General features: G+C 45.1%; 1 protein-coding gene across 1 annotated transcript; it reads right to left on the reverse strand.

Moving 5' to 3' along the window:
* Positions 1–945: 945 nt before the first annotated feature.
* On the reverse strand, positions 946–7,083 carry DEGS1 (delta 4-desaturase, sphingolipid 1). Its single transcript, XM_030557430.1, has 3 exons — positions 6,944–7,083; positions 3,105–3,847; positions 946–1,589 (listed from the first exon to the last, which is right to left on the reverse strand). The coding sequence occupies exons 1-3, from the start codon at positions 7,023–7,025 to the stop codon at positions 1,443–1,445; spliced, it is 972 nt and encodes a 323-aa protein (XP_030413290.1). The 5' UTR covers positions 7,026–7,083; the 3' UTR covers positions 946–1,442.
* Positions 7,084–15,352: the final 8,269 nt, after the last annotated feature.

Below are 15,352 nucleotides of genomic sequence, written 5' to 3' on the forward strand. Positions count from 1 at the left end.
GACTTCCCCCTCCCCCTCTGCCTTGTGAGCATGATGTTTCTCTCTTCAAGCAAACAGCTGTGAACATTCCAAAGTAATTCCCCTGCCTGCCTCTGCTCGCTCAGCAAACAGGAGCTGTGTTTGTTTTTTAAATAAGCAGTTTGGCTGAACTCTGAGCTCCCCCTTTCTTCTGGTTTGTTGTGGACAGGAATTCTGGGATACCTCCTTATACCCCGGAGGTCAATAAAAGTGCTGGTGGGGTCCACACTTGCTGACCAGCGCTGGATTACCAGTGCTAGAATCGCTACACCTGAGGCTCGACTGGGTCGACAGCCAGCGCTGCAATCAGGGAGTTGCAGGGCTGGCCGTGCTTTGCAAGTGTGGCCACATCCTAAGTTGCAGCGCTGTACCCCCCTCACCAGTGCTGCAACTCCCTAGTGTAGCCATGGCCTAACTGCTTAGGTGCCAACAGGGTTCATAGTAGAGCCTAAACTAGGCCTGAGGTGCCTAGTGTGTTTTCACTAATTGCCTCTTCATTACATAGATGTACATGTGACTGACATTAAAACAAAACCCACTCAGTGTGGCTTTATTAAAAGCCAAACAAGCCCAGTCAGCCATACCAAGCTAGTAGATGTTTTTTCCCCCACTAGGGTCTAAACACACTTGTCTTCAGATTATTCTGCCACTATTTTCCTAATAGCTGTATACCCAGGAAATAGTCAGATAATCACTACTTTAGTCTCCAGTACCAGTAAGAGTGGTTAGTAAAAAGCAGCAGCCTCATGGAGTAGTTTTCAATACTAGGGGTCGTGAGATAGTCACTGTTGATAAGAACCTGGCTCTGCCACTGCTTTGGTTCAGCAGTGAACTAGCCATCAAGGCAGATTCACTCACTATTAACTGCTGTTCAGAGGTTTAGTTTCTCCCCTAGTGCCTACCACCAAAGTAGTTCAGAGACAGAAATAAGTTGAAACCACATTTAATGAAACGAGACTTAATCATGTTAGCTTAGAATTAACTTTATCAAGTATGAACTTTAATACTATAATTGACTAAGTTATGAGCATGGAATGGCCAGCACAGGACAAGCCAGAACTGTAAAATGGTTTGAAGCATCTTTTATAGGTCTAAACAGACAAGCCAGACACAGGTGTCTGAGTACAAGATTTGTTAGCAGCTATGAAATAAGTATTATAAAACAAACTTAAGTACTATTATACACGTACACTGAGCATATTCAATTGTGTTTTGTATATTAGTTACACCAATGACTGTTAGAATGTTTAGCTAGTGGTAGCCTAATTGGTCTGAAGAGGTCTGTTTTAGGATACACCAATGCATTCTTGTAGATGTCTGAAGTTTAAATTCAGGACACAAATACACTTTTCAAGTAGCTGGCACAAGGAATTCTTGCTAAATATCCCAGATCTTGCTTTATAGAGTCTTTTGGTTGGTGAAGTTTAATCCTGTTTCACATCACCCTTTAATTTCCTTTTCATGCGTGAGTAAGGGCTGATTGTGTCATCCATCACAAAGTCATAAAGCACTTTTATCCAGGAGTTATATTGTGGAAGATCATCATAGTATTCAGCTGCTATTTTCTTCACCTAAGAGGAAGAAAATTAAGGTTTATTCATATTTGTTTAAGCTCAAGACTCTTCCCTCCAGTGTTTCTGCCAGCACTTCTAGAAGCAGAAGAGAACACAGTCTTTAAACAACTGGGAGTGCTAAGAAATTTACTTTTAGTGGTATTATCTGAAGATTATAAATTTAGACATTATAGGTGGTCAGTTGCAAATTTAAATTAAATGAGTTTTTTTTAAACATTAAACTTTTTTTAAAGTAGATTTTATTCACCCAATGTGGCACTATCAGAGTTTTAACACTAACTGTAGTGAGAATGCAAAGCTGTTTTAATGCCTTAAGCTGCTTGCTTAATTTCTGATTGCAGGGAAGGCCTTTTAGGTACTCCTAAACTAACAGAGGTGTAATCTACATAGGATATTCAGGCCGTCCTGGTTCTTTGCTTTGTCCAGACAGTATGTTAATCTGAGGTAAAACAAGTTTAATAGCTTCCTGTTAACAAGCAAAAACTAATCAGTTTGCTAAAAGTAGTCAAGAGAAGCATCCCTATGTAAGCAGAAAGGCTCAGACTAGCTATGCCAGTAAAAGCAGAAATGCTCAAATTAAAATGCAGTCCTTTTTTAAAAAAAGGAAAAAAAAGGACTGTAGTTTCACTGTCCTTGTTTCCTCCCATTTTTGTTGTTTTATAATGAGTTGTTTCTCTTCTACTGCTGTGGGAGAAACAGGAACCAAAATGTGAGAAACTGAATTACACATAAAAACAAAGTATGCAAGGTGCTGTCAAATACTACCCAGTAGGCAAATAGAAGAGAAACAGATTGTAAGGCTGGATGGGGAAGGACAATTAGAAGTAACACTTAAGATTGCTTTAATAGAGGACAATTTTTTCACATAGTGTAGTTTTAAGTCTATAGTGGATACTTTAGCAGCAGTACCCTAAGTATCCTACTTCAGCCAAAAACTAAAACAGGGGTAGGCAAACTACAACCCAGATCCAGCCTGCCAGCTGTTTTAATCCAGCCCTTGAGCTCCAGCTGAGGAGCAGGGTCAGGGGCCACTCTGCAGCTCCCAGAAGCAGGAGCCAGAGGGGCCATGCTGCTATGTGTAATGGGAGCGGCAAGGGCCATACCTGTGGACAGACAAGGCACAGCTGCGCTGCCTGGCCATGCCTCCATCTAGGAGGCAGAGAAGAGAACTGTATACCCAATCCCCAGCCCTGATCCCCCTCCTGCTCTCTGAACCCCTTGGTATCAGCCTGGAGCCCCTTCTGCACCCCAAACCCCTCCTTGACCTGCACTCCCTGCTGGAGCCTTCATCCCCTCCTGCACCCTGAACTCATTTCTGGCCCCACCCTAGAGCTCATACTCCCAGCCAGAGCCCCCTCCTCCTCCCCCATCTCAACCCCAATTTCATGAGCATTCATGGCCCACCATACAATTTCTATACCCAGATGCAGCCCTCAGGCCAAAAAGTTTTCCCACCCCTGATGTAAATTTCAGTTTACCATTAGCTTTATATATTCTTGAAAGTGTACTTACCAATGGAAGGTTCTTGCCAGGAATATTGGGAAAGTCATGGTGTTCATTGTGGTAGCCAACATTAAAAGTGAGCAAATTAAGTGGCCCATAATAGGAGTAAGTCTCATGTCCCTTTAAGAACATGTAATGTTCAGCTATGAAATGTCCTGAAATTGGGTGCAACCCCAGTCCAAGTATTGATCCTGCAACCATGTAGGAGGTTGATTTAATTCCCAAGTAGTAGTATATTACAACATCAAAAGAGATCTGTGCCAACACGTTGATGATTTCCAATCGAGAAATTGGCTTGGGATTGATGCAGAGAGGTCGAACAGCATAGAAAAAGGGCTGAAGAACAATCCATATGAACTTCCTAAAACGAGTACAGAAAAACCAGCCTTCAAAGTCAGTAGGAATATCTACATCAATTCCATCACCTCCTAGATAGCGATGATGATCCATGTGGTATCTCTTGAAAGATACAGAGTATGGGAGGCCAAGAGGGAGATTGGCAAACATTCCAAACCACCGATTCGACATAGCTCTGCAATTGCCAAAGGCACTATTGTGAGAGATCTCATGAATAGCCAGAGTCATTGAGTGACTGATGCAGCTGCCAAAAACATAAGCCCAGAACATGACCCATTTCCAGTCCAAGTCTTTAACTAGATAAAACGCAATCAATTGTGCAAGAACCATCAGTACAACCACCCATATCAAGTTGTTGTCTGGCTTCATTAAAGCTTTTATTTCTGGATGTTTAGCTGTTATGGGGAGAAGAAAAATAGTTAAATGCAAAGAGAAAAATGTTACAAGTACACTTTAGTAGAGCCAGAATTTTTTCAGCCACACAAACAGTTACTAATACACCCCCCTCCCCCCAAATTGATTCTATTCATTAAGGAATGAGTCTATTCAACAAGTCTTCCTACATTTTTGGCAATTGAGTTACATTAGTAGGTTGCATGTACATCCTGAGAATTGTTTGACTGCTCTAGGCATATGTGCATGCCTGAAATATTGAGCAAAATAAAGGAGTGCTGTTGTAGTTTAGTGGTATTTGATATTTTATTCTAGAAACCCAAAGCCTCTTAATACTTAGCATGCCCTTCCAGTTTGTTACAGATTTAAATCAATCATACACCTGAGGGACAATGACACCACTTTTAGGGTAAGAAAATTAAAGAAAAAGCAACTTCATACTCATCATGAGCAGACATGTAAAGATTCCTATTTATGACTTGCTATTTCTACTTCAGTGATTAAGCTTCTGGAAGCACTGTTATTTGCACTAAAATCCCTGTAAGACCAAGAGTGTACAAGCAGCATGTTACACAACCCACCTAAGATGTATAGTCCTTGCTAGAGTTGCATACATCAACAATGCTGCCAGATATTAAACATTATATTTCAGGCTCTACACCAGCTTTTACCATGGGCACAGCCAGGGAAGATGGCTTGGGGAGCTGTAGCAAAACAAGGCAGACAATCCAAATTGCAGAAGGCCAACACAGCCTAAGTCAGAGGTGGGCAAACTGCAGCCCCTGAGCTCCTGGCCAGGGAGGCTAGCCCCCAGCTCCTCCCCTGCTGTCCCCCCTCCCCTGCAGCCTCAGTTCACCATGCCACCAGCACTCTGGTCCCTCGCTCCTGCCAGGCAGGCACCAGGGATGCAAGCTCCTGCTGCTCTGAGCAGCACGGTAAGGGGGTGGGGAGCAGCAGGGGTTGGATATGGGGCAGAGGGTCCCAGGGGACAGTTAGGGGATAGGGAGCTGGGGGGTTGGATCCCAGGGGCTGTTAGGGGAAGGGGTGCGAATAGGAGGTGGGGGTCCCAGGAGGGGTCAGTCAGGGGACAAGGAGCAGGGGGGTTGGATGGGTCAGAGGTTCTGAGAGGGGCAGGAAGTGTGACCAGGCTGTTTGGGGAGGCACAGCCTTCCCTACTCAGCCCTCCATACACAGTTTTGCAATCCCAACATGGCCCTCGGGCCAAAAACTTTGCCCGCCCCTCGCCTAAGTGGTCATGGACAAGGAGACAATGTGGTCGAAAACTTGATGCAACTTCGAGGCTTACTACTACTTTCCCAGAACTGCCTCCCTCAGCTAATAAAATGGCCCTCCCTCCACATCCCACTCTGGGATGACTTGGTTGTGCAGAGGTGTAAGCTACACTTAATTTAGGCAAATCTGAACCACTGTCATTATAAAGCTAGTTGCAAATTGGTCAAAGTACTGACTATTTTGTGCACTTCAGGTGTTTAATGCTCACCTTTTAAACCCTAAAGTAACCTCTGCATTTGGTATAGTAGTGTTTCCCAGCCTCAAGAAAATGAAATGAAAATGAAACCAATCCCCACCCTTTGCACCATCAGTTAGAGGCAGACCCACTGTAATTTGTGTGGCATGGGTCTTTTAGCAATTTGTGTTCTATGCAGATGGCCAAAAAAACAAATCAGGGTTTTGGCAGGCTATTTCTTATATACGCACACACAGTAACAAGTAATGTTTTTGTAATATTCCCTAGTGCACTTTAATGTAGCACTGCTTCAAACACCACTACATTAACACACACAAGGGGGGAACCATTAGTGCACACCAGCAGGGTCTACATGGACAAACTAATGCACACCACACTAGTGCACTTTAGAAGTCATACCCCAGTTGTCTGCATTACTGCTCTGTGTAGATAAGCACTCAGATACAAGTGCTCATTGCCAGTGTTAACTAAAAAACACCCCAACTTAAAAAAAGGGAAGTGTTCATCCAGTAACAACTGATCAGAAACCCAATATAAGTCTGCTCTTTGGAAACACTGTAATATAGTCACCATTTCCCTTCCTACTACCCTACAAGCACCGTCAGTTTCATACACACTTGATCACATCCATCAGTACACTACACAGCCCAACAGTACACATCATGAAAATGCGGCCTCCTTCATGCTTTCCATCTCAAACAGCTCTTCCGACAGCAAGATCAAAATACAAAAATCACTTTTTGGGGGCTTTTCTCCTCCTCCTCTCCTTCACGTGTGCACAAATTTCCCAGGCAATCAGTTTTAACAAGAAATATTCCGGAGACGTTTCTGGAAACCACCCACCCTCCCTCCAGCGCGTTAGCTAAAAGGAGGCTTTCAAACAGAGAGAGTTACTTGAGGGAGGCAAGACAGTTTGATGCGTGTCTAACCCACAGGCCAGTCCCCTCCCCCGAATCAGCTGAGCGGAAGGCATGTCAAAATAACGGCGAGGAGCCTCCCCGTGCCCCGCAGAGCCGCTGGCAAGGAGGGCGGATCTGCAGGGTTGACTCCGGCCTCTGGACAGTCCAGAAACGCCTCATTCCGGGGCTCCGCTCGCGGGCAGCAGCAGGAGAAATCCTGGTAATCGCGCGGCCCCCCGCACGGAGGGAGGAGCGGTGTCTAGCGGCTCACGGATGGGGTGGGCCCTTCGAGGCGCCTGAAGAGCTCGGCCTCCGAGCCTGGCTCAAGGGGCCGACCCATTTGTCACTCGCCTGCCCCCCTTCCGCGGCAGCCATTTTACCAAGCTCGCCAGCCCCGGCGAGCCCCGAAACGGGCCCCCTCGGCGCTGGGGACACCCACGAGGCCCCCACAAACGCCAACCTCCGCTGGACGGGGCCGCTCCGTGCCGCAGGCAGCGCGCCTCCCGCCGCGCAGAGCGACAAGCAGCGCAGGCTGCCAGCGGATACGGCGAGCCCGGGGGCGACCCGTTCCCTGTGGGGAGGCTGCAGGCCCTTCCCCCGCCGGCGGAACGGGCAGAGCCCAGAGCACCGCCGGCTCGGACAGGGAGACACATGCGCCGCCAGCAGGACGCCCCGGCGCGGAGGGGAAGCTGCCCGGGCCCCTCGCTCACCTAGGATCGCCTTGCGGCGATCGGCGTGGGGCTGGTCCGTGTAAACCCACTCAAAGTCCTCCCGAGCCACCGTGTTCCCCATCGCTGCAGCGCCGCACACCACCGCAGCCGCCTCCACTCGCAGACAGACAGGACGCGGCTGCGCGCGTCCCCCTTATATAGAGAAGAGGTGTCTCGCCGGCTACGCCCTCGATGCTGCTGATTGGCAGAGGGTTGATGACATCACTCACAACCCGTTTCTACCGATTTTCTCCCTTTGTAGTCTACGAATATTTACAAGAATTTTAATGAATAAATAACGGTGTTTGCAGATAATATTCGGGGCCCCAAGGGGCGGGGCAAGAAGTGACGTAGGCGTCGGCGGGAGGCTAGTGAGCGGGTCCGTTAGGTTGTTGGCTGGGGCGGGGAAACTGGGGCGCGGGCGTTTCGCGCGGTCCAGGCCCCGCGCGGGGCGGGGTCCGTCAGCCCCTCACGCTCCCCAGCCGGGCAGAGGGGCGCCCTGAGCAGCGGAGTGAGGCTCTGCCCCATCACCCCTCCCCCGACACGGCTCCCTCGTGCCGCCCCACCCGCCTGCTGCCTTATTCACCGCCCCGCGCAGCCCCCCTTTGGCCCGGCGTGTCCTCGCCCCGTGTCCCCAGCGCACCCCCCATCTAGGGCGGGAAATAATGGGGGGCACACACGGGCAGCTGAGAGTCCCTGTAATAGAGGGTGGCCATGGGGCAGGGGAGGCTGGAGGGATGCAAGGATCCCCGAAGTGTGTGCAGTGCGCTTGGCCGCCAGCAGCAGCAGCAAAGCACCCTCCTATCCTGGGCGGTCAGGGACTGATTTCCCAGCCTGGGAAATGGCGCTGCTGACACGCTTTTTGGGGGGGGATTGATCTGTGCACACTCAATGCTGTGCAGGCGTGACGTGTTGCGGTGACGCTCATATACACCTGTCTGCACGGCCCGGTTTGCTTGCCTCGAACCAGACTCTCCCTCACGGAAAGCGCGAGCGCCAGGTAAGTGGTGCTTTAGGGGCTTTGGCTTCACCGACCCAAGGGGATGTTTTTACAGCCACATAAGGAGCGCATGATGGTTATCGCACTGTAATATCCTAAGTGGCGACAGAGGCCCTTGTACTTTACCCGGAGGAACCTAGGCGAGGTCAGCACTAGATCCCAGCCAGGGCTTGACCTCGCCTAGTTCACCTGGCAGTAAAGTGAGAGTGCCCGGTCTCCTCTGTGTTTTTACAATGGGATAGGTAGGTTAACGCGCATTAGCTACCACAAGATAAAAACACATTTCTGTCAGTCACAGCTGAGGAAGCTGGCCTGTCAAGGGACATGGTCTGAAGCTCAGGTAGGACTGATGCTGGAGCTAGAGATGCAGTCTGGACTCCACTGCAAATACAAACACTCTGGGCTGCTGATACAATCACTCTCTGCAGCTTGAGTGGGTTTCTTTCGGTGTGTAGTGGTTTAGTGTTTTTTTTTCGTTGGTGGTTTGGTTTTTGGTTGGGTTTTTTTGCTTGGGTTTTTTTTTTTTGATAACGTCAAGTATTTTCACTCAAGCTAGGCTAACTCAATAGGCGTTAACTCTGCTGGGGATATTATTAATCTTGGCTTGTCTTTGAAAGGTGTATATCTCTATTTGAGGCTTGCTTTCACTGCTGTGTTAGCTCCCGAGTCAGTTGGGGTAACACACTTGAGTTATACCTTGTCCTCATGCTGCAGTGAAGAAGAGCCTTGAGTCTTGGAGGACTGAGAGTGGTGTACATAGTACAGATACTGTGCATTAGCAGGAAAAGCGGTCTGCTTCTAAAGAATACAGATCTAGTTCTCTGGCAGGACATTGTCCACAAATGGAGAGGATGGGTAGCAACTGGGAAGCTAAGTCAGGTGATGCAAAGATTCTGAAGTGCTGTTGCAAACGTAAACACATTGTCTTGGAACAAAATGTGCCCATTGTCTTCTTGTACTTTGACCCAATAAAATCTCTGTCAGCTGCTCATTAGACATACATTTCTGTGGGACTGGAAACAGAACATTTGCAATGGATATTCCCCGCCTAGGAACCTATAGCAGTGTTCCATGGCCTGAGTTTACTTAATCTTCAGAACATGCTACAAGGCATGTTGTTTTGACTGAATACTTATTCTACAATCCTCATGACAAGTAACAGACCGCTGGTGTAATCTGGTACTGCAGTTCCTGTGATGGTTTGGGGACAGTCTGGAGAGGGGTTTGGTGACTGTGAGCAGTTTAATTTAAGGATTATGTTATTTAGGGATTGAATGATTACTTGATTTTGGATTTGATTTGTACTCAAAATGAAAATTAATCAAAATTATTCTCCTAGAGTTTTTTTTTAAACAGAGAACTGATTATCATACGATGAGGTGTCTTGACCTATCTGCAAAGTTCCTGTAATATGATTGATCCATCAAAGTTCAGCAGGAGCCAGTCAAGGCAGGTTTTTATTATAATTAATATTTATACTATGGTAGTGACCAGAGGCCCTACTTGGGATTGGGGGCACCACTTGGTGCTGTACAAACAGAAAAGAGACGATCCCTGCTTTTTCAATCTAAAGACATACACAAAGGATAGGACACATGGAGACATCAAACGAGCAAATGAATCTGGTGTAGTACAGGCACCGCTTTGTTAGCTACGTAAGTGAGGTAGTGGTACAGTAACTCTTCACTTAAAGTCGTCCTGGTTAACGTTGTTTTGTTGTTACATTGCTGATCAATTAGAAAACATGCTTGTTTAAAGTGGCACAATGCTCCCTTATAACGTCATTTGGCAGCCGCCTGCTTTGTCCACTGTTTGCAGGAAGAGCAGCCCATTGGAGCTAGCTGGTGGGGGCTTGGAACCAGGGTAGACTGGCAGCCCCCCTATCAGCTCCCCGTTCCCCTAAGTTCCCTGTGCAGCAGCCACCCAACAGGCTATCAGTTGCCGGCAGTTCGCTGTCCCTCCCCCCACTGCTATGTGCTGCTGCTGCCCTCTGCCTTGGAGCTGCTCTCCAGAGCCTCCTGATTGCTGTGCAAGGGGGGGGAAGGAGGGGCCAATATCAGGTCCCCCTCCCCCCTGTTCCTGCACCCCGCTTACCCCATTTCCAAAGAGCAGGGAGGATACAGGACAGGGCTCAGGATGGAGAGAGCTTGCTGGCTGGAGCTGCTGTCTTAATTTGCTAATCTATTTAAAAAGGGAGTGTACTTAGAGTGGGTGGGGCTGTGTACTTAAAGGGACGATGCGCATCTCTCTCTCGCACACACTGTCTGCCATGTTGTCTCCTCTCCCTCCATTCGTGCTGGCTTGTAGAGTATGAGGCTACATTAACAATGTGTTAACCCGTGAGGGCTCAGCCGATTGCTAGTTCATCATTTAGCAGTAAGGCATTCCCTGGGAAATATCCCACCCTCTGACTTCACCACCTCAACCAAGCTTCACAATCATCATCACTGTGTAACAGTATTAAATCGTTTATTTAAAACTTATACTGTGTGTGTGTGTGTGTGTGTGTAAAAATATATATATATATATATATATATATAGTCTTTTGTCTGATGAAAAAATTTCGCTGGAACCTACCCCCCCCCCATTTACATTAAGCAAAACAATGTTAAGCGAATCCAATTTCCCCATAAGAATTAAAGTCACATTTTTAAGGAACACAACTACAACATTGAGTGGGGAGTTACTGTAGTGAGGAAGGGAATAGGAAAAGGAAAGAGGGAAAGGGAAATAGTCACAACTTGTCACCTGCCTCCATATGAAAGCTGAGTTTTGTAGACATCATAGCAGAGGCAAATCTTACAGACGGATTTAAAGTGGGGCCGTCGATTAGTCGCAGTTAACTTATTTGATTAACTCCAAAAAATTAATTGCAATTAATCGTAATTTTAACCGCACTGTTAAACAATAGAATTCCAATTGAAATTTATTAAATATTTTGGATGTTTTTGTACATTTTCATATATATTGTATTCTGTGTTGTAATTGAAATGAAAGTGTATTTTTATTAAAAATATTTACACTGTAAAATGGTAAAAGAAACAGTGTTTTTCAATTCACCTCATACAAGTACTGTAGTGCAATCTCTTTGCTGTGAAAGTGCAATTTACAAATGTAGATTTGTTGTTGTTACATAACTGCACTCAAAAACAAAACAAGGTAAAACTTCAGAGCCTGCAAGTCCACTCAGTCCTACTTCTTGTTCAGCCAGTCGCTAAGACATCTTGTTTGTTTGTTTACATTTACAGGAGATAATGCTGCCCTCTTCCTATTTACAATGTCACCGGAAAGTGAGAGCAGGCATTTGCATGGCACTTTTATATCTGGCATTGCAAGGTATTTACATGCCAGATATGCTAAACATTTGTATGCCCCTTCATGCTTCAGTCACCATTCCAGAGGACATGCTTCCATGCTGATGATGCTCATTAAAAAAAAAATGCGTTAATTAAATTTGTAACTGAACTCCTGGTGGGGGGAATTGTTTGTCCCCTGCTTTATTTTACTCACATTCTGCCATATATTTCATGTTATAATACTCTCGGATGATGACCCAGCACATGTTGTTCATTTTAAGAACACTTTCACTACAGATTTCACAAAACGCAAAGAAGATACCAATGTGAGATTTTTAAAGATAGCTACAGCACTTGATCCAGGGTTTAAGAATCTGAAATGCCTTCCAAAATCTGAGAGGGACAAGGCATGGAGCATGCTTTCAGAAGTCTTAGAAGAGCAACACTCTGATGTGGAAACTACAGAACCTGAAACACTGAAAAAGAAAATCAGTCTTCTGCTGGTGGGATCTGACTCAGATTATGAAAATGAACATGCCTTGGTCTGCACTGCTTTGGATTGTTATTGAGCAGAGCTTGTCATCAGTATGGATGCATGTCCCCTGGAATGGTGGTTGAAGCACAAAGGGACATATGAACCTTTAGTGCATCTGGCATGTAAATATGTTGTGTTGCTGGCTACATCAGTGCCATGCTCTTTTGAAAATGAGGCCCTGCGTGAAGTGCGTGCAATGTTGTAAAACAGCAGTTTGAAATAAGGGCAGCAGTGAGGATTTTCTTTTCCCTTTCAGAAATGAGTGCTTAAAAAAAAAGTGAACAGTGAGTGTCAGGTTTTCAACAAAGAATGGAATGCAAAATATTTTTTTACAAACATGAACTTGAAGGCTGTATGCTTGATTTGTCAGGAGAGCATCGCAGTGTTCAAGGAGTACAGTTTGAATTGCCATTTTTCTACAAAATATCCTAATTATGGCAGCAATTTAACAACTGAGGAAAGGGCAAGAAAAGCTGAGAAATTCACTGTGAACTTAAAAGCTCGGCTAAATATTTGTGCAACAGGCTACAGTTCAGGAAGCCACTAAGAAGACAAGTTATGTTCTGGCATTTGAAATCGCTAAACAAAATAAGCCTTTTGCTGAAAGAATGCATGGTTGATGTTCCTGGCATGCTATGCCCGGACTACCAAAACAAATTTGAGAACGTTAGTTTGTCACAAAGAACTGTTACTCACCGTGTAGAAGTGATTGATGAACATACGGTTTCTGAGTTGAACAAGAAAGCACATGGCTTTACGTTGTTTTTGTTAGCTCTCAACAACAGCTCTGATATTAAGGACACAGCACAGTTATTGATTTTTTGTCAGAGGAATTGATGACAAATTTGAAATCACAGAAGAATTTTTATCAATGAAATCAATGAAAGGCACAATTAAGGGATCGGATTTATACGAGAGGGTGTCTGGCTGCCTTGAACATCTGAAGCTCCCCTGGAGAAAACTGGCAAATGTAACCACAAATGGATTGCCAAATTTAACTGGGAAAAACATAGGACTTTTAAAAAGAATTCAGGACAAAGTAAAAGAAGACAATCCTATTAAAGAGGTGATTTTTCTGCATTGTATTATACATCAGAAGACCCTCTGCAAAAATGTCCTGGACATCTTGTTGTTCACACAGTAGTGAAAATAGTGAACTACGTAAGAGCGAGGGGACTTAATCGTTGGCAATTCATTTCTCTTCTTGAAGACACTGACACCAAACATCAGGACTTACTTTACTTTACTTACTCAGCCTAGGAAAGGAATTGCAGAGCGTTTGGGAGCTCAGAGGTGAAATTCATACTTTTCTGGAGATGCAGGGGAAAGAAAACGATTTCCCTGAATTAAAGAATTCAAACTGGGTGTGTGACCTCGCTTTTGATGTGGATATCTTGTCACATTTAAATGAACTTAATGTGAAACTGCAAGGAAAGAATGTGTTTGCACACAAATTGTATTCTATTGTGACAGCTTTCAAAGTCAAGTTAGTTTTGTTTTCAAAACAAATTAAGGATAAAGTATTCACTCACTTTCCAACACTGAAATATGTGGAAGTGTTGCCAGAGCAGACAGAAAAGTACAGTAAACTGACTTGCACGGAGAATTTCTCGTCAGTTCTCTGACATTGAGAAGATAGAGAAGACACTGGAGCTGGTGTCCTGCTGTCATAAACAGATTGTTAAGGGTTAATGTCCCTTCTACCTGTAAAGGGTTACAAGCAGGGAACTGGGCACCTGACCAGAAGACCAATCAGAAGACAAGATATTTTTAAATTTGGGTGGAGGGAAGCTTTTGTGTGTGTTCTTTGTCCATTGTGTGTTCTTCTCTTGGAGGGTCTGAGAGAGACCAGACATTGCTACAGGCTCTCTAAGTTTCTTTTCAAATAGTAAGTAAAAACAGGCGGTTTAGGCTTTTTGATTGTTTTACTCTGTTTGCAATTGTGGATCTGGCTGGTTAACTTTTATATGTGTAGTTGCTGGGAATATTTTGATTTGTATTGGTACTGGGGGGAAAGTCTCTTTCTGGTGTCTGTAAGCTATAGGACCCTGTAATATTGACATCTTGAAGTTACAGAGATAATTCTTTACTTTTTCCTTTCTTTTATTAAAAGATTTCTTTTTAGAGAACCTGATTGATTTTTTTTCTTGTTTCCCTTGTTTTATTCCAGGGGATTGGGATAACTCACCAGGACGGGTGGGGGGAGACGGGAGGGAGAGAGACAGAATCTCTCTCTGTTTTCCTTGAGTCTGTTCGCCTCTTTGTGGAAGGGAAGGGAGATGCTTCTCTATATGGTGATTTAAGAGGTTGGATCAGTATCTCTCAGGATAGCCCAGGGAGGGAAATTCTGGGAGGGGGAAAGGTGGGGGAATGGTTTATTTCTCCTTGTTTTAAGAACCCAAGGGATCTGGGTTCTTGGGGTCCCCAGGGAAGGTTGGGGAGGTCAGAGTGCCCCAAAACACTATATTTTTGGGTGGTGGCAGTGCTATCAGATCTAAGCTGGTAATTAAGCTTAGAGGATTCAGGTGCTAGTATCTCATTTTCTGAACTCTAAGGTTCAGATCTGAGAGGGAATGCTATGATACCTGCCCACTGTCATTTGACTATGAGAGAGCCCCGCAAGAATTACAACTGGAGCTCACTGATCTCCAATGCGATTTCAACTTGAAGGAAAAGTACAATTCAGAAAAACTGTACAAGTTTTATGCCCTCTTGAGTGAAACAAAGTACCCAAATATCTGCAAGGTGGCGCAGAAAATCCTTGTTTTGTTTGGCTACGTGTGAAAACAAACATTTTTCCCTGCTGAATTACAACAAATTTGACTACAGATCCCAGTTAACTGACCAGCATCTCATCTCGGTATTGCGGATTTCCACAATGAGAATGACACCAGACTCTGATGCCATTATAAAGAAGGGTGACCAGCTGAAACAAAAAGCCCAGTAATGTAATTTTCTAACAGCGCATTGTTCAACAGAATTGTTTTAATAGTGTTGATTTTGAAGCAAACTTGTATTATCCCTGTTTGAACATGAATTATTAATTTTGTGAGCATTCATGGCCTGCCATACAATTTCCATAACAAGATGTGGCCCTCAGGCCAAAAAGTTTGCCCACTCGTGCTCTTTGAGGCTAAGAGACTTCACACTGGCATGAGCTGATGATTGTAGATAGCCAGCTTTGTTTTGTTTTAAATCACAAAGGTTACTATGTGGTTTGAGCAGCTCAGATAACTAGTTGAGACATGTTAGCAGCTCTTCTTCTGCAAGTTCTTTGCTAACAATGTTAGCTCTGAGATGTGATAGATCTAATTTTAAAAAATACACCAACTACTACTTTTTTAGGGTGAAGTCCAGTCCTTGAGACACAAAATCCAAGCAATAGATGGATAGGGGCTGGACTTCACATTTGCACAGGCAGGCAGACCATAAAGGTGCAGCACAGCAGCCCCTACAGGGATGCTAGTCCTACGATCTGGAATAGTAAACCTGTCAGTGCATCTTATGGGGAGGAGGGGTCACAGCCATATAACCCAAATACACTTTGATATGATAGCCACTCTCCAGACCACCAACGG

Source organism: Gopherus evgoodei, chromosome 3 (genome assembly GCF_007399415.2).
Source record: "Gopherus evgoodei ecotype Sinaloan lineage chromosome 3, rGopEvg1_v1.p, whole genome shotgun sequence".
NCBI classification, from domain to species: Eukaryota; Metazoa; Chordata; order Testudines; family Testudinidae; genus Gopherus; species Gopherus evgoodei.

What these genes read in the sequence shown, in the direction of transcription:
- DEGS1 (XM_030557430.1), bottom strand. Translation starts at nt 7,025, where the DNA reads ATGGGGAACACGGTGGCTCGGGAGGACTTTGAGTGGGTTTACACGGAC. An exon ending in TCGCCGCAAGGCGATCCTAG is followed by an intron (nt 3,848 to 6,943) that starts GTGAGCGAGGGG and finishes TCCCCATAACAG; the next exon opens with CTAAACATCCAGAAATAAAA. An exon ending in CTGGCAAGAACCTTCCATTG is followed by an intron (nt 1,590 to 3,104) that starts GTAAGTACACTT and finishes TCTTCCTCTTAG; the next exon opens with GTGAAGAAAATAGCAGCTGA.